This window comes from Tyto alba, unplaced genomic scaffold (genome assembly GCF_018691265.1).
Source record: "Tyto alba isolate M040663 unplaced genomic scaffold, T.alba_DEE_v4.0 Super-Scaffold_6, whole genome shotgun sequence".
In the NCBI taxonomy this organism is placed as follows: Eukaryota; Metazoa; Chordata; class Aves; order Strigiformes; family Tytonidae; genus Tyto; species Tyto alba.
The window spans coordinates 8,305,258-8,324,645 of NW_024881327.1; the positions used below are offsets into that span (position 1 = coordinate 8,305,258).

The 19,388-nt window shown below is 38.8% G+C and overlaps 1 protein-coding gene across 1 annotated transcript in view; it reads left to right on the forward strand.

Moving 5' to 3' along the window:
• The window catches only part of DCHS2 (dachsous cadherin-related 2), a 118,924-nt gene that overhangs the window by 33,570 nt on the left and 65,966 nt on the right, over window positions 1–19,388 (forward strand). The window contains exon 2 of the mRNA XM_042807850.1: window positions 14,433–14,624. Coding sequence (XP_042663784.1) covers window positions 14,433–14,624 — 192 coding nt within the window. The remainder of the gene's footprint in view (window positions 1–14,432; window positions 14,625–19,388) is intronic.

A 19,388-nucleotide genomic window follows, 5' to 3' on the forward strand; every position in this document is an offset into this window, starting at 1 on the left:
AAACCAGTGGTGCAAAGTGGAAAGAGCACATATTATAGCCTAGATATCCCCATCTCTCTACTGTATGGTCTCCAGTGTCTATTGTGTGGCTGAAATATAATAGCTCTGTTGTGAAATTTTAGCTGCTGTGATTCCCATTTGTGTAGTTGAACAGGAGCCATGTCTCTGTAAGAAACTGTTTGTTTAAAAAATTAAATGAAAAGACTGTTGCTATGTGTCTGCTGTATAGCTGTGGGTGAGGGGGAGCTGCCAGTCTCTGCAGAGGTACGAGAAAGGATGGGACCAGGGCTAGGGATGAATTGACATGGCAGAGGTTGGGAAAAACAGGCTATTTTTTTGGCCAGCTGCTGAAAAGCTCCAATGAAGGCAGCTGAGATGAACTAACATCATGGACATGTACCAATAGAGTGTATGAGAGATGGAAACAATCGAGAGCAGAATCTCATTATTCAGCAGTTCTTTATTCTAACGTGTCTTGGTTTCTTCAGAAAATGAAAGAACATTACACAAAAATGAAAATTCAAGAGCTACAAATTTAGTACATATATGTGACAAAACTGCAGGGATCCTTTTGGCTTAATAAGAATATCTGGTCTGTTTATAGTTTAAATACCATCCTACAAATGGTCTCATCCATTAGTTTGAGAAAAATGCAATGAGGAAATAGGGAATGGATTGTCTAAAAGTAGCACATGTGATAAAGTGATTTAGTATTAGAGACATACTGTCTGAATATTCAGGGAGGCCTCAATCCTCCCTAAACATATGGATGTACAAATTCTACATGCACCAAGTTGGACATACACTTCTTTTTGGAGTTGCTATGTTTTTAATTTTTGTTTCTGCGAAGCATATACTCATGAATGCCTCTACTTGCCAGCATCATCACGCTCTTCTGATCACTGAAGCTAAAATTCATTCCAGTTAACTGTTTTGATCACTGAAAGGGCTGCATCCAAAATGTTCAGAACCAGTCCCCAAAACAGAGTATTTCCTTTTCCTAAGAGAAAGCAAAAGACTTCAGAAAATTCTGGAGCTGAGCAAATGGACCTAGCCATGTGGTTTTCATCATCTCCCACTTCAAAACAGCTCCAGTTTCTTCTGCTGTATAGGAAGTATAGAACAGTGTAGGACTCCAACGCCTTGTTTGTGGGAGAATTCCTTATCAGAAAAAAAAAAGGATTCTTCCGTCTGTATCACTGATGTGGCCGGTTTATACCCTGTTAGCCCTTCTTATTTCCTTCCTGGAACTTAATCCATCTGTTGCTTTTACTAATTAAAATTTGCTGCTAGTACACAGTGTGCTTTTCTTAGATGTTATACTCTAAAGCTTAGCCACGTTCCGTGCTTGTAGATGTGCTTGAGCTACTCCCACATACAGTGTTCCTTTTGTTATGTGGTGTATTTTGCAAAGGCTTAAGGTTCGTCAGGTGTTAGATCGTGCTATTTAAAAGCTCTCAACTCATGCAGCAAAAGGTATTCATGAATAAAGTAAATGGAGTTTGTAATGCATCAGCTGTAATGGGCTGGGATTCACTTATGCTGCAGGCTTGTGGCTATAATACTGATTATTCTCTCCCCTTTCTCTTTGCTTTGATCCTGTGACTTGGCTTTGGACTGTTCTGGCCTGGAAACTTTTGTTATTTGGCATTTCTCAGCTTCTCAGCTGTGTAGCGGGTATGGCCCAGCAAGACAGTCTGCTCCTGGGTCCCCATCTGATGAAGGTGCATCCGTCATGTTGTCAAATGAAACGTGCATGTAATTCACCATCTGGCTGTGTATCCTGGCCTGCATGCAAGTAACACTCTGGTCTCGTGGCCATCATGTAATTGGGGTTGTGCATGGAGACTGTATGAGCAGAGACATTTGTAGGAGAAGGAAGGCTGGTGCACTTCACGGTTTCATTCGGCTATCTAGCCTGGTCTGCAAAAGGGATAGAGGTACTTCTGGCCCTATAATTCTGAGATGGTGTAGTTAATGACCTAGATGTTACTGTGTTCATTTAAAGATCTGTAGCTTGTGAAAAGGTGTATACACAATTATTTTCATTATTGATACGTATAGCTTAATTGGCACGATAATGTGTATCTGGTAGATTTTACTAGCCCTTCACTGAATAGAGTTTTCCTTGTATGCATGATAAGTACAATTATCATAATACTAATTAGGATTTGTTGTTTGGGAGCAGGAAGCAATTTATAATAAACTCTGTTTTAGATATTGAGTGTGTTTAAAAGATCTGTCTCTAGAACAGGTTGTGTTAACTTTAGAGTGGTGGTGACTTTGGTGGTTCTGCATATTGTTGCTTAAACATCATGTATCATTGGTGATGTCCTTTGGCTTTTTGTCTCTGTCACCTCCATATGTTCAAAGCTGGGCCGTCTGAATCATATTTGTAAAATATATAGCTAACTTAAATTGAAGAAGTTGCTGGTTTAGTTACACACATTTATTGTACACTTGGTGGTTTTTCTATTTCAGACCAAATAAAGTACTAAAGACTTCTTTTTTGTTAGACAATATCCCAGATCTTGCTTAGTGTCATGAGACTGAGGTTAAGATTTTTGCATATTTGGTACCTTTTGATCTTTCTCATGATTGCTTGTTGTTGCGCATTGTAGTCTTCTAGCCTCTAAAATGTGTGAGACTGAGACTTGTATAGAGCAAAAATAGCTGGAAACATAGACATGCAGTGTTGGAGAGTTAGAAAACAAAATTGGTGTGTATATGAAAAATTGATTTAGAATGAAGGAGAGGAGAAATGTCGCTATACTTTGTCAGGCTTCATTTCTGCACCAATCGTTAGAAGATATATAAATCCCTTGCTAATTTCTTTCTCTACAATGAACAAAATACGAAAGTATTTTTTTTCCAAGTGCTATGAATACAATATTCAAGCTGTGAGTTTGGCCATGTTTTAAATTTTCCATAAAAGCAGAAATGAACTAAGAGAGCCCTCATCTGCTTACTTCCAAATATAATCTGGCTATGATTTATAAGACTCAAAAGTTACACAAAATATACACTTTCCTTATGGAATTTATTCTTTTAATGCTTAGGGACAGAACTTTTACAGGGAATGAATGACAGTAGTGCAAGCCGTATTTCTGACACCCAAGCTAAGGTGCTCGTTGATGATTAGAAAATGATATTAATAGTGTCATTTTGCACATAAGCACATTAATGGATATTCATAAGGGGACAGGGCAGTAGGGGCCAGATTTCTGAAGTGATTCAGTTGCTACAACCTGCAGAGCATTCCCAGTTGGATATACGAAGTTCTGTGACTTCTGTGGACACACAAACATCTTAAGAAGAAGAAAAAAAAAGCCATCCAAAACCAAATCCCATGAACACCCTCCACCCCTACTCCTCACCTTCCCCACCTTCAAAAAAACCCCAAAACCAAAAAAACACAAAAACCAAAATAAAAACAAACAAAAAAACCCCCAAACAAACAAACAAACAAAAAAATCAACCAAAGCCAACCAAACAGAAAACCCAAACAAAACCCCAGAAACCAAAAAAGCCAGCCCCCAAACCCTCTGTGATTCTAACTGACATCAGATTCCTTCAACAAAATGGTGAGTCACCACCTTGAAGAGCAAGGAGCTGCAAAGGGGAATGTTACTGACTGACCACTGTTACCAAATTCTGGAACACCCATGGATTTTTTTTTTTTTTTTTTTTTCCCTGTCTCCTTTCACATGTTCCCTGTGGGGAAATTCAAGTTCATCTTTTCTGTCATCCATACTGCCAGAGGACATAGGAGAATGGTCAGGCTCCAGCATGTAAAGGAGCAGGGTCTGAACACTGGTAAGCATTTAATATTTGCTAATATTTGGCAGACTGTTTGAACATTCAGCTTCAGAGCGTTAGAGGTACAGAGTGATAGAAACCTTTGCCTACCTATGCTGATGTGTCCTGTAAAGCCTGTCTTGAAGTGGTGCTGTTGAACCTCGCCATGCTGATCATAGCAAAACGAGACAAACCAGGATGATGATAATGATATTGCTGTTATCAGAGCTACATTAGGACCATTAGCTGCGCTTATTATAAAGCCTGCTTATTTTAATAGATGTAATAAAAATAACTGTTTTTCAAGTGTGTATGGATGAGAGTAGGTAAATTAAACAAATCCATTGTCACTTAACTTGTTGACTCGGGTAGCAGTCAAAAGGATAAATACTTGTAAAAGAAGTATGGCTAGAAGGAAGCCTACCACTAATTGAAGAAATTAACTGAAACAGCAGGACAAAAGCTGATGCCATGAGAAATGCAAAGAGCCTGTCTAGCTTTGATCAACTTGATTGCTTAATTTTTTTTGGAGGACTCCTTCCTGACCTGTGGGAAGGTGGTAACCAGTCAACTCACTGCTTCAGCAGACACCCATGAGTAATGCATAGAATAGCCACATCTGTAATAGAGGCATTGGGCTCTGGGTGGACCCTCTCTGAGACCTTCTCTTGGCTTGAGCAAAGCTATACTTTTTCTGAGGTAGCCACCTGCTAGGGCTTTTTGGGCCAGTGATGATATCTCCAGGATTGCTTCTCCAGTGACAGCAGGTGCCCAGTTGGCTTGCCATACTCCCCTTTCCCCTATGTTAAACCACCGCATTGACCCAAGGAGTGCAGCAATTTACAACTGTATTTGTAAGTGACAATTTAGGCAGCCCATGTATGGTTTTTGTTTACTATAAAGGTGTAATAACAAGCCCTTTTACTCTGACAGCAAAATCAAGTTAAGAGCTTTCTACCCTGACTGCTCGTTGATCCTTGCTAGTGTGACTCGGAAGTGAACAAGGAAAACAATTTTTTAAATGAGCTGACTAAATGCAAATAAAGCTTCTTGGTTTGTATTCTGTTTTCTGTTTCTTTAAATGGAGGAATTAAGCTCTACTCCTAGTGATCTTGTTCACAACGTGGCGTCATAAATAATTGTATCAGTCTAGCTAGGAGTATTTGTTGGAGCGTCGTGGTTTGTGGGCAGGAGTTAGCAGCTCAGACCGGTTTTGGGACTTGGAAAATGTTTGCACAAGCACATCTAAGTGTGCAGTTTCCGCCTATCTTAAGTCCATGCCATTGCTGAAGGAGCTTTTAGGCTTGACCTGGACTGCACTTTCCTGCCACCCTCCTACCATTTGCCTTGGGGTCAGCTGCACCAGGAACTGACTTGGCTGAAATCTAATGTTGCACCAATAACGAAGCTTCTACTGGTTCATCTCCTTAATCTGACTCAAATTCCAGTTGTGCAAACCCATGTGCCAAGAGGGAAGGGGCAGCCAGGTGCAAAGTTGCTTATCTACTTCTGCAGTTCTTTCTCTCCTTTGTAGCATCCTCCTGTAATTTGTCTAATAGAGACAAATTATGTATAGTTGAAAGATCTTTTTATCATTAGTGTTCTGTTTTAAGGTCACACACCTACTCTGCATTCAGGATATGTATTTGAATCATTTAGGCTCAGTTAGATACTATATCACAGTTAGATAAATATAGCAATTATGTTGATTGATCTAAGCAAAAAATTGAGTTCTAATGAATTTTAACTAATGCAATAATACATGCTGCTAATAAAAGTCATAAAGATTTATCATTCATAGTAAGGTGTTCTAACGGGAAAAACATCCTAAGCATCAAGATAGCCAGTACCATGAGTTGTGCTTTCTAAACCATCTTATTAAATATAATTTTAAAATTAATCCTGCCACCAAAAGTTACAACATGTTCCAGTATAAGATCATTAAAATAACATGTTGTGTACAAAATATTTCTTTATTTATGTCATAGATATTCTAGATTATTAAACCCATGACTCTTTGCTTTGTGCAATTAGCAGAAAATAGGGAAATTTTTGTGCTCTGCTCTTGCTTGGCAGAGGTACTCAGAGCTCTGTAGCTTACTAAAGTTAATGGATAAAAATGGATTTGTACTTAACTCTTAACAGTGCATAGCAAGGTTTTATTGTGCTATAAAATCTAAAATTATATCAGAGTATGTGAGCGGCATTAATGAATGGATAGAGCTGCTTTTACTGAAAAGTAGGGGTCTTGACTTTGGTGATTAAATAAGGCTTTAGTCCTGCAAAAATTTGCTAGTCGCTATGAAAATTAGTTTTCCTTCCTCCAGAAATATGTTCTGTTTTCATTTCTGTTCTTCCAGTTTTCATAGAAAGTAAAAATAAATTATCTTCTATTTGGTTACATTTGCACAGTAAGAAGAAAGGCAGTGTAGACCAAATACAGACCAAATAGACTGACAGAGTAGATGGTCCTTTTGGCAGACATTTTCAGTGCTGAAACCTAAGCTTCCTGCTCCCAAAACAGATTTTATAACCACTACTCTACCATGTAATAAGTAGGCATTAGCAGCACTGCTGCTTGCTATGGATTCAGACATTAACAACTGTATTTTGTAATGGTTTGGATCCTTTTGGCATGTTAAGAGTGATAAGGGCATGCCTTCCAGATTGGATCTGCTTCCCATGCTTCTGGATCCTGGCTAGCATCAATGGGATTTAGCTGCTCATGCTGCTTTGCAGGAAGCATAGCAACAGAACTGAAGGCATGTCAGGAACTTTTGGGTTAAATGGGAGTGAATTCAGGCTGTGGCTCGCATCAGAGCAGGAATTGCAGATTACTATACAGACTGAAATTCCCAGTTCTTTCTGGATTTGGACTTGTCTTGCTGGATGATGTCTGGTTTTCAGCATGAAAGAAAGCATGATGCTCTAATCTATTTATGCGGTTTTCCCCTCCAGTGATTTTCATTTTTCTTGCTTTCCATAGACTAACTGAAAGCAGTAAATCCAAGATATGTCAATATTTTTATTGGCAGGTTTGTTCATTGTCATCAGTTAGAAGAGCAGAGAAGGCAAAAAGCTAAAATCTCATAATTGTTCATCAAGTAAAATATGTTTCCTTTCATTTACTTGTCTTGGGGAAGATACAGAATGTTACAAAAAATCGATGTGTTATTAAAAAGATAAAAATCAGTGTGATCGTCTGTGAGAGAGTCATATTTGAAATGGGGTTAGTCTTACCTCTTTTTAAAACCTCGTAGTTTATTGGGAATTTCTATACAAAAAAAAAAAAAAAAGCAGGTAAGCATAAAATGCATTTTCTGAACCATTCTGTAACTGTTCAAAAGGCCAAAACCAAAAGCCTTCTCATAATTAAGGGATGTAATGCTGACTTGAGGTTACAGTGCTCAATGACTTGAGGTTACTGTGCTCAATGACAGCATGTCCCACATCACGTGCTGTCACTGAGCACAGACGGTGTCCACACTCTTTCTCTGCTTGTGTTTAGGCTACTGTACTTTCACTTTAGAGGTAGTTGAGATTTAATTTATGAATGTTCCTGATGGGACTTCAGTGAAGTGGTTATGAGCACCTTTGGAAAACTGATGACAGTTCTGGAGTGAACTGTGGGAATTGGCATCTGCTGCCGGTGAGGTTAGCAAGGTCATGTGTCTGTAATGCTTGCTGTCATTTGTTCAGCTGTGGTAAAAGAATGAATGAAATGTAGAAAGATTGACATTAGTCAAGTTCATTGACTTGACTAGTACAGTGGAGACAGTTTGCATCATAGCATGGATGAGGACTAGGGGTTTTGCTGTTCTTTGTTTTTTGGAGTATCTGGTACCAGTGATGATTGGCAAAGTGAGCACCAGTGCCAGTTGAACGTTCATCTTAAATTCCAGATATTATTTTGGTTTGTGGCTTTCCAGATAGGGCCCATTTTGAGGATGATGAGTGAGGGTTTCTCTGTTGTCAGTGCAAGTTGTTGTGCAAGGACAATCTGTTAAGTCCTCAGGCAAACAGTTCCTGTTCTTGAAGTCAAGGCTCATGCCTTTAGGACTTCAGCAAGTAGATCTGAAGCTTCATTCCTGTTTCTGTGCATTATACCTGCCATACTGGGGGGATGGGCAATGGCCATGCATGTTGGGACAGACAGATAAAAATCCAGAGAAGTAAAGTATTTATTAAAACTCTTCAGGTTTGGTGTCTGCATTATTGTCTGCACTGCTACAGGCAGCTAGGAGGTAAAGATCACTGGCTTGGACTTTATATACTATTTTCTTGCCAACCAGGGTTATAACTGAGGGTACTGAATTGAGGACATCTGATGATGTGTGTTTCTGGCAGCTCATGTGCTAATCTCAGAAGTACATTTGCACCCATACAACTTGAAGAATATCAACTACCAGTAATTTCACTGCTGGCATTTCTACAGTTTGATTTTACTGACACCATGCCAACAACACAGGCTGCTCCTTTCCTTCCTTGAGGCCATGGACCTGGCATGCAGGTCTGGCATAGCAGGTACTTTCACAGTACTGGTGGCCACCCGTTCTGGTGGCTTTTGGGTTACCTGCATGTGGTATTGCAGCACTCGTCTGGTAAAGGTCTGCCATCAGGCATTGCTGTACCGTCACGAACAGGCCTAGTGTACTTCAGTCCCTTAATTGGAAGGGTATTGGATTTTGTGTCGGTGATGTCTTTAGGACAGGACTATGCTTACACCATTCATCATCAGCATAACCCTATTGTTGAACCATTTCCTTTCAGTTTCCTGGTAGTTTCCCTATGTCCGAATCTGTCTATTTTGTCCTCTCTTAGATTTTGATGATGAGTATTTTGGAGTAGTGGAGTATGCTTTTATTTACCCTACATTCTGATTTTCTCTAAACTGACTGCTAGTAATTAACCTGCTTTTCACAGTATCAGTACAACTGAAAGAATTAAACACAGTTTTTATGCACAAAATGTCTGGTTTATGCTCTGACATTGAGTCCTTCAATCAGATTTTATGAGCTATGAAAGCTTTGTCTTGGTTAGCTGCAATCAAATAGAGTAAACTTGACAAAATATGTTGTATGGGAGCAATTCTTAAGCCTTGAAAAATTGATTTAATATTTTTTAGTCTTATTTAATTACTATCAGAGATGACCACTGTCATGAGTTATTTGGCTTTTTCCCATTGTATTCTACTTTTATTCTATCGATCTGAAAGCCATAAAATTAATTCTGGTCACCCACATGTGAAATTCAGCATTGCAAAGCAGTCAGCTTTAAGGCTGCATACTCTAAATTTTAGAAGTGGTCTTTATATAGGTCCTGAGTTTTTGATCCGCACAGTTAATAAGATTGTATTTTCTGATGTGGTTTTGTACACACAAGTCCTTTCTCCCATTTTGCATATAATGTAAAATATTTGTTCTGCCTTTCAAAATATATTTGGTTGTTATAAAACAGGAAGTAATGCCTAGGAAAGAGAGTAATCTAAATCTATAGGCAGGAACTTTATTTTAAGCTGTTGAAAAGGTAGGGTGACACAATTAAATACATGCTTGAGGATTTTCAAGCAGTGGAAATTAAAAAAAAAATAAAAGGGGGGCACGCTTTTCTCTTAAAATGGCTCAGTGTTTAAAACAATCCGGGCTTTAGGATCTGATACAATTCTCTATAATCTTGTTTACTATTCATTTATTTGTGACACTGTTTCATGTCCGTAAAATATGGGGACATACTATGCATTGATGTGAGCTGTCATCATTCCACTGAAGTGAACGGAACCATATGAAAATCTGCCAAATATTTGCTTTCTGTAAGCTCTAAAGTCTCTCCTTCCTCAGCGTAGCACTGAAAAATATGTTTATTTTCCCTCTTATTTAAACATATTGCCAGCAATTTTTTTCCATTCAAACCTGCACATGTGTTATAGGATTAAAGTATACATTTGGGTGAGGTTAATGATCTTTAATTACAAGATGGTTCCCTTTATTTTCATTACTCTGAGATCAGGTCATTTCCATATGCAAACAAAAGGTTATTTCTGCACTTTCAAAACTACCTAATTATTTTTGTCTTCTTACACCCTTTGGTGTCCACCAGTTTCCACCGTTTATTCTCATGCACTAGTCTGAGCATCACCTAGATGGATCAGATTTTTCAATTGTTGTCCATAATGTTTCTCTAGGTCCCCCTTTTTATATTCTCCTGAGAGGATGTCTGCAATCTGACCATTTATTACTTTATACTTAGTGTCAACTGGACAGAAGGAACTTTCTTTTTCTCTGACGGATTTGCAGTCTAGACAGTGTACAAATAGACTACAGGACGTAGACTGCAGAAAGCATGACTGACGGGAGAAGTCCAGCCAGTAGCTCTCCATACCATGACTTTGGTTGGCTTTTAAAAATGTTTCTTGGGGAAATACTAGGTCCTGTAGTTACTTATTCCCAAGTTTACACTCCTTAATAACATGCGTCTTCAACTTAGTACACTGAAAACATAATTACTGAAAGAATGAGAAAGACCCTGTGAGCATAACCCTTCCTTTTACCCTCTTACTTTTCTCCTAGATCCCAATCTCCTATTCAGCCTGTCAGAATAGAGGTGTTACAGATTTGCTACTCTCTTGCCTCCCACATCTCCAAGGGATATAAATTCTTTCAGCTCTATCACCTCTGTGATATTGCCGACATACAACAACACTCTTGATCAATCCACTGTGAAAATTCCTGCTGCTGCCTTCATTTCCTCCTGTTTGGACTGCTGTAATTCATAGCTCTTAGGCACTCAACAGCTGTAATACTCTGTAGGATTGGTACTAGTGCAGTATGCTATCATAACCCGATGTGTTTTGGACAGTGAATACCGTGTGCTTCAATTTGTAAAGTCTGTGGTAACATAGTTTCGTAACTGTATCAAAAACTTGATTTTGTTAGCATGTTTCTCTGGATTCCTCCTTATAAATCAGCTTGCATTGACTCAATCTTAACCGTCTTTTCCAACCTGAATGATTCTATGGTAATAGTTAATTGCTCCCCTGACCTCAGGTGTAGTGCCATTCAACCTCAGCTCTGTTTGCTACAGTAAATTTTCCATTCATTTCTAATTCCGGATTTTTCCCTCTTCAGATCAAAGGTTCCATGGTGAGTGATTAAAAAAAGGATTATGAGGTGTGTGGAAATTTGATGGATGTGAGAGACTTGCACAGGGAGAAAGATCCTATTTTTATAAATGCAAAAATGGATGCCACTTAGTTCTGCTGCCTGACAGAAGATTAAAGTAATTGAAGTTGATCATAATTAGACCTTCAAATTTGTATTGCTTTGAACTCAAGTATTTTTATTTAAATTCATCATTTGTTATGCCTTCACATGTACTGTTCAAAGTCTGAGGACTGCATAATTTACAAGAAAGAAAAGAAGTCACTGAACGTAATGGGCTAAACTTAAAACAATAACCTTGAATTTCACACCCATAAACACTCACGCTCAATTGCAGACGTAAATGTTAGCATTTACACATGTAACTGCATGCAGACACAGGGAGACAGAACCTTTCATTATTGTCACCGACATTAGATCTTAGGCACAAGAAATAAATTGAAATACTTTTCTTATAAGGGCCAATTGAATGACTGTTCCATAGCATCAGTGTGGCAGAGTACCGAGAGCACACTAGACTTACCTTTTATTATTTTTTATGATAAGAATAACAAAATACAAGGCTGGTGAAATGTGTGCTGTAGATTTGATTTATATACAGCTGTAAAAGATTTTTAGGGTGGGATCTTTGTTCTGCTGAAGTTGTGTGAGTTTTGCCTTTAACTTAACCAGAATGAGTGGTTGGACTGGGGTCAGGAGTGGCTGTGCCTTGCACCATGTGCTGTAGCTGTGGGATGCAAACTGCAAGGGTGTGAAAGGGGCATGAAGGTCTCTGCAACCACAGGGCTCCCCTGGAGGAGCTTTTTGTTTACAGCACCAGAAACTCTGCTATAGTGGCCTTCAGAGCTGTGAGAAATCATTTTGCGGTGGGGAAAGATGCATTGGAGCATGTAGTGCAATTACAGTCACAGAGATACCTCTTCTGAAATACAGCAGATCTTGAGCATCTCATGCAGGTATGGAGAAGTTTGCAGGGTGCTTAAAAACAAGCAAACAGCAAACCGCAGCAAGCAAAAAAAAAAAAAAAACAAAACAAAACCAAAACAACAACCAAAAAACCCCAACAAAAAAACGTGTATTTTACAATTCTGATGGAAGTAACTGGTCTAGAGTAAGTTTTAGCTTTATGATTTGCCTTGGCACTTTTTACATGGTTTTCCTTTCCCCACTTCTATGTTTTTCAGCCTTCCCAAGGCATGATTTTGTTCATTTGGTTTTAATTCAGTCCCAGTTCAGTATCTTAATGCCAAAACAATTCCTCTGTGTGTAAAGAAGTGAGCATGTGATGAAGGCACTGACTGGTCTTTGAGGCTGTGTTTGTACTAGTAGGAGAACCAGCCAAAGGCTGTTCTGGGGCCCCGAGGCCAAATGACCTGGCACAGCATATGTCCATACAGCTAAATTCATTTACAACCCCAAACCAGGATGACCTCATCCAGATTTATTGCTAGGAATAGTCCCTGGCCTGTCCTGCTTGATCTTTTTTGAAACTGTGCCTAAAACTGTGCCAGACATTTATCTTTATAGGCAGTCATGTGCAGACCTGCACCTTTGCCCTGTCTGTGGTTGATGGCCCTGGGTCTCACATCACCAGCCTGGGTCAGGTGCAGGCAATGGCTGGCGCAGGTCTTCTCTGTGAATGCCTGCCAGTTTTAACTCTCAGGCTTTATGATAGTAAGGTTTCCAAAGCTCCATTAAGGTCTTCAGGTATTGTACTTGCACAGGTAGGCTGATGGAAAAAACACAGGAAATATCATCTTCAAAGAATAAGTAGAAAATAAAACCAGCTGAGGAGGAGAAATCCTTTAAGTATCTCCGATAATGACAAATTAGAGAGCTAAAAATACTGACTGTTTTAATGTATACATATTTTTACAAATTATTTTCTTCTGAGATGTTTTTAAATTTAAGTGAAAGCTTTCATGATGGAACATGCCAAAGAATAGCCAAACTCGGCACAAAACATTTTGTTACTGGAGATCTTGGGGAAGTAAATTTGAAGGTGCAATGTACAAAGCTATTCTGTTTATCAAAAATGTATTTAACCAAGCCACCCCTGGACCAAAGAGAAAGTTTCATACTTGAGCGTGCTGTTGACTTGACTTTTGGTGGCTGGTGAAAGCAGCACAGTTGTGTTGCTGTGCTAATGCAGCCATGCAATCTCTTCTAGTGCTCCATTATCTTTGCAGTGAAAACACTGCCATAGGTCTAGCCAGTACCTCTCCAGCTTCAGCTTGTGACCAGTTTCCCCAACTCTTAACCTGCCCCAGAGGACAGAGCCTGGCACTGTCTTTCCAGTAACCTTCTCTTGGGCACAAGAGGGTGGCTGTTAAATCCTCCCCAAAACCTTGTCTTCTCCAGACTAAATAAGCCCAAATCCCTCAGCTTCTGATGCAGGATACATGGATATGGTATTGCTACGATAAGCGTTTATTAAAATATTTTAAAAGGTATGTTGATTTCTGTCTTCCCACATGTGTCCAAAGAAAAAAAAGAGTGTTAGATAGGTACGTTCTGTATTAAAACTTAAAATCACCCGATGGTTTTAAATGACTGGGTTTTTAGACTTTATAGCCTTAATCACACATTCAAGGAATATTGACTGCCTACCATTTGTGGAATGCCTTGTGAGTCCTTTAAAACCATGCTGAGGGAAGGTGATGTAGCATTTTGAAAGTCACCCCAGGTTTTCACATCTTGTTTGATATTTAGAACAGAATTCGTGCTGCTTTTTAAATGTACTTAATGTAACTGAAAAGAAGAGATGTTGGGCTTGTTTGTCATTCAGCGGTTACAGCTACATGCAAGACTATACTGGCAAGGTAATTGTCTCTCACAGAGACTTGTTGCAGTCTGTGCATCTCTTGCTTTCTGCTGTGCATGCATGTGACAGTCATGTTTAGTTGAGCTGGTAGAGCTCAGGCTCCTTGGAGAGAGGAGTGGAGATTAAAACGCCCTCCAGTCCCTCAATTGTATGGATCGCTGTGCCACCAAGCCATCTTTCAAGTGAAAACTAAATTAATCTCTGGAGAGTCTTTTAGAAAATTTATTAGGTAAGAATGTCCTGCAGCACTTTTCTGATCTACGTGTTTCATAAGACCTACCTCTGCTGGTAAAAATAACATGAAGGGAAAGTAGTTTAAGGTATGGCCTACTGACATGGCTTAATGTGTATGGCTTTCCCAGTCACGGGAAGTCCTCTTGATTGAGATAAATATTGACAAATAAACAAGTAGTGTTACAGACAGGTCTAATCGATCTTACACACTTATTGCAATAATTACACTGTCAGTGGCTGAGTCATTATTTTACAACCTGCAGACAGGCAGCTTAGGTAGCAGAGTGTGTTTGCATTTATTGTGTGTATGCACACTTGCTTTTTCAATACAAATGTCTAACTTAAAGCATCTGTGAGATTTGAATGAAAGGGTAATAGTTTTACTGGCTTCATTTTTTATCTCTGTTGTTTCCCTGCAGGTCAAGGCAACAGATGCAGATGCTGACCAGTTTGGTGAAATTGAGTATTTTCTTTATGATGGATTTCATTATTATGAAAAATCCAAAGTCTTCCAGATTGACCCACATACTGGTCAGATCTGTGTGTCTCAAGACATTGACAGAGAAGGAGATCCAACAACTTATGATCTCTTAGTAAAAGCTACAGATGGGGTAAGTTTCACCTTTCCATACTGCCAGATTTGTGAATGCATTTGCAAATTTGGATGTGCTGTATACTGTTAAGTGAGAATGTAATGAGTATGTAAAAATTGCATGAATTTCAGTAAAATTTCTTACCGCTACAGAGGGCAGAAAGTGATACTTCATGAACCATAAGTCTTGTCCCAGTTTGATAAAATTGGCTGTGAAATCCCCAGTTCCTCCTAAAGAAGTTGTTGAAAACCGTTTCTAGGCTGTGTTAGTCCCTGCTGATCTTCCTCTTCCTCTTGGAACTGGTGGACTCCTGGATACCTTGGTTCTCTGCTTTCAAAATGACTGCAGCAATAATAAAACAGTAACTTGTGCTGGAGCGACGTGGCTACTGTGAATGCCAGTGCTTTTCCTGAGTAATTTTCTAGCTAGCTGATGCCATGGCTGCTGCTGCTGTGGCTGGGTACAGCCCCCCTGCAGTGGCATGTCTGAAAGTTTTCCCACATTATGATCTGGTGCTTGGAAGTGGGTGTTCAGGTAAGTACAGCAAAGGTAGGGTAGTTGTGCGTGGGTGAAACAGTCCATTTCAGGTCTCTGGCAAGGAGGGTGAGGGGACGTTTCTTGAGGTGGGAACACACAGAGATGTCTGGGTATGGATGCTTGGTCTACCCAGTGCCATGTAACAGAAAATTTTGTTAGTGTGACTCCTGAAAAAGACTGAAAGAAAATAATTCCTGGGTTCATTTTGTTATGAAAGTATCCAAAAACTGTTTGCAATGAGAGGCCTAGAAGGAAACCAGCTGGTACTTCTGTCAACTTCTTTAGCTTTAGTAGTAAACTGTGAAGAGGCTGAAGAAAAAGGTTACTGGTTGCCTTCAAATGTTATTTTAACATAAGCACACTTTAAAAACTGTTATTCCGCACAAGTTGAGCTGAAAAATGTTGAAATTAAGTGATTTCAGGATATACGGTCTTTATTTCATACTTTGAATATTAATCTTGGATTTAAGATACTGTCCTAAGCGTATCTAATATAAATTTTTAAAAATGCAGTTGTGCTGGAAATACTGTATTTTTCATTTTAAAAGTCTGTGTTTTTTGTTAAAATACACTGAAGAAACCTAGTGTAGTATGATTTTCATATTCATGAGTAGATGAACTAAAATAGCTGCAGCTGATGCTTGGTATTAATAGTTGCATTTTGAGAATATAGTAGTTAAGAGTATATTTGGTATATTTGTATGCTGTTGAATTTGGGTCTGTGTGTTAAGCAATTAATCTGTTTTTTTTCTTTAGCTATGAATATTCAGTGTTTATTTCAGAGACTACAGAAGCATTCTCTTGTAATAATAGTGCCTTTAGCAGTGTGCCTTTTCTTCCCCGTAGATTTCTTTTGAGGAGAAACAATTATATAAGAATATATTTTTTTGTTTGTTTCCTGACTCTATCTTATTTGAACGTCTAATAATTTAAGAATGTAAGTCTTTTTGTTAGGACAGTGTCTGTAATCTTTACAGCAGAAAAAAGTCTATGTGACCATTTTTGGAATTTCTCTGATTTGTAATTTCTGTCTTCAAAATTCCTTTCTAGGCAAAAATTTGTAGTATACACCTGAATGCAGATATCCAAGCCTTGAAGAGTAAAGCAGTCATTATTACAGTGTATAACAGCAGAAAATTACATATTCTACTATATTTCATCATTTCACTTTTCCTCTTATTCAGATGTTTTGAAGCTGTTTAAATGTAAAGAACACATATGCATATCTGGAATGCCAAGATTGGGCTTATTAATAAAGGCTACGTGAGCACTGGACAACAGCAGTGAAATTCTGACAAGTTTCTAAAATAATCCAGTCTGGTCCAGAAGATTATTTTGAAAATGTGAAAGAAAATAGGTTTACATGAAAAAAGTTTGATGCATTTTTTGATTTACTGCTCTAGTAATAAATCTTACATCAAAAGTTAAACAGCCAGTGCCTTGAAACTGTAGAGTATTTTATTTTCTGTTGTTCATCTTCGTTTAGGGACCTTGTGTTTTGAGAAGTTCAGTAATAGGGGGAGGGGTTACATTTTTGATTGCCTTGTCTGTGACAGGAAGGACTTGGTCTTTTTAGTGGAAGTTAGCACTTTGTAGATAGCACTGATTTCTAAAAATTTGTTCATCTGACACCTAAATACTAAAGCACCTTAATTCAATATTAGCTTTTCAAAATGTTCAGTATGCGTGGATTTATGTTGAGCCACTCTCCACCTTGATAGCAGAATTGTAGTAGGATATTTTATCTCCTGGAATTCCACTGCTGATTTTGATGGATTAATGATGTTAGGTGTGGGGTTCAAAGTAGAGGCTATGATCGGGGGAGAAATGTGTACAGAAAAGACAGAGGAATAGCGAAGGGTCGCTGTTGACAAAGGCCGGGGCAGAGATGAAAAGGAAAGAAAATAACAAAGTTAATTAGAAATGAGGAGGAAAAGAAAGTATTTTCCAGGTGGTGCTCTGTTTATCTTACAGCAAAACTATCGGTTTCCTCCACCTGTCCATGCCTACTCCATTACATGGTTTTGGATCTTGTTGGTCGTGTCTTTCATGCATTACGTAGAAAGTGTAATGGGAGAACTGAAACTGCACACACAAGCCCATGGAGAGGCAAGTGGGAAACAGATTCTGTTAAACTGGTGTTAAATGAGTATCCCATGAGAGCTTGTGGGAGCACTCTCACTGATTAAGTGGGGACAAGAGTGATTATAATATTAACATTAGATTTTCAGTTGGCAGCACCAGTTTTGGTCCCAAAGTCACTTATATCACATATGTATTTGGTGGTACTCCTTGAAATGCTTTTATAGTAAAAGAAATCATGTAGCTAGGTTCATAGAAAGGTGTTTGCACTGCATCTAGCCCTCTCCTTGGGTCTCTGAACAGTGGCAGACGGAGAGCTGTTCCAGTCGTGAGGGTGACCCTCCTGTGATTCACATGCCGGCTCTGCCTGGGACACTCCCTGTTCAAAGTGCACCCTTAATCACAACAGCTGCATTTATGCACTTGTGACAGATCAGAAACAGTTTCATCAGGAATTTGGGGAGTCTTTGAATTTACAGAGAGCTTAAATTTTCTTGTAACGATGTTAAAATTGTATTTTTTTTTCTCTCTGGAAAAAAAAAGATTGGATGAAGATATGTTTCTTGGGGAACCTCCACAAGCACTTGAGAGAGATTTAGATCAGACATACTGTGAAATCAAGATTTGCAGAAAGAAAATATGGAAAACCAGGACTTCTAATAAAAGTATATGCAAGTTTCCAAAGCAGTATAGGGACAAAATTAGTACTTTTTTTTTTTGTTGTTTTGAATATGTGCAAATAAGGGCTGATACGTTTTAATTCTTCTGTTTGGCTTTTTTTTATTTGTTTGTTTGCTTTCACAGTGTGACTGGAATGGACACTCCAGTGTGTGTTCTTCCCTATTTGCTTGGAGACCTCCAAACTACTACTCCAAACTGCTTCCTTTATGCTTGTTTTGTGTACTTCTGACTAAGAGTCTTAATATTAATTCATTTTCATACAGGAAACCTTTTTGTGTCTTTTTTTAACAACATACGTTTTTGCTGCTGTATGGTGGCAAATTTTATTTCTACGTATCAACGCGTAATTTATTAATTTTATTTATTCATTTTAATTTTCTGTGATGCCCATCACCTCTTTTTTTCTTTCAACCAAATAAATGGTAATGAATGCAGCTGTTAAAGAAAACCTGTCACAATCCAGTGAAATGTAATTGGAATAATGGTAATTTAAATTCTGTCTAGTGGCATCTGTGCTATCTGCTTACAGACAACAGTTGTCTGGCCTTCAAAGCCAAAATGTGAGTTGTACAGTCTTGAGGTTGGTGCACAATGAGGGGTGTTCAGGAGTGTCCAGCCTTGACTCTGGGAGGAGCTGGCCCACACAGTTTTCTTCAAAAGCTGAGGAAGATTGGATGACCTATGCCTGTGAGAGCTGCTGCCAGGCACAGACCAATTCCATCAACAAACGTCTCTGTAGGTACCATAGTACATACACATGCCAGTGTACCGACTTTCCTCATCAGTGTGGCAAGAAGTTTCAAAAACTGCAGAGCACAGCCAAGGCATTCTTTCACACTTTGTCCCCCACAAGTATAAGGGGTGCCACACACCACATCTGTGTACCCTGCTGAAAGCCCAGAGGTTTGGGTTTGTGTTTTTTTTTTGTCTTTTCCCTTTTCAGAGTGGACTGCCTTGGTTTTGTTTTCTCCAGGTGAGGTTCTTGAGTGCTGTGATAGGACTGCCCTTAATGATGATTTGAAGGGTGTCACTGAATGGTGGTGGGAGGCAATTGAAGGTCTTACTATCTTAATACTAATCAACTGGAGATGAAAAGAAGCATCCTTGTATCTTTTATAAGGAGTACCAGGTCTTCAGTTTTTCAGCTGCCACATAATCATTGCAGAAGGTCCAGTACTTCATTGACAGATGTATTATTGACTCTACTGCTTTTCTGCATAGAAAAACACTTTGTTCTTCATCTCTTGCTTCTTGGTAACCCACAGTGCTTGTCGATTTTTCTTTGTCTTTTACACTGAAGCAATTGAAACATAAATACTCAACACTCACAGTCAAAGCTTCTGAAGAAGTTAAAGCTTTTGAAATAGTTGGCAATGTCTCTCCGTTATGACATCATTATGACTTCAGGTGATGTATCTTTTAGGTCTAACAAAAAAAAAAAAAAAGATGTCTTCATGTTAAAGATCCTGTATATCACAGTTT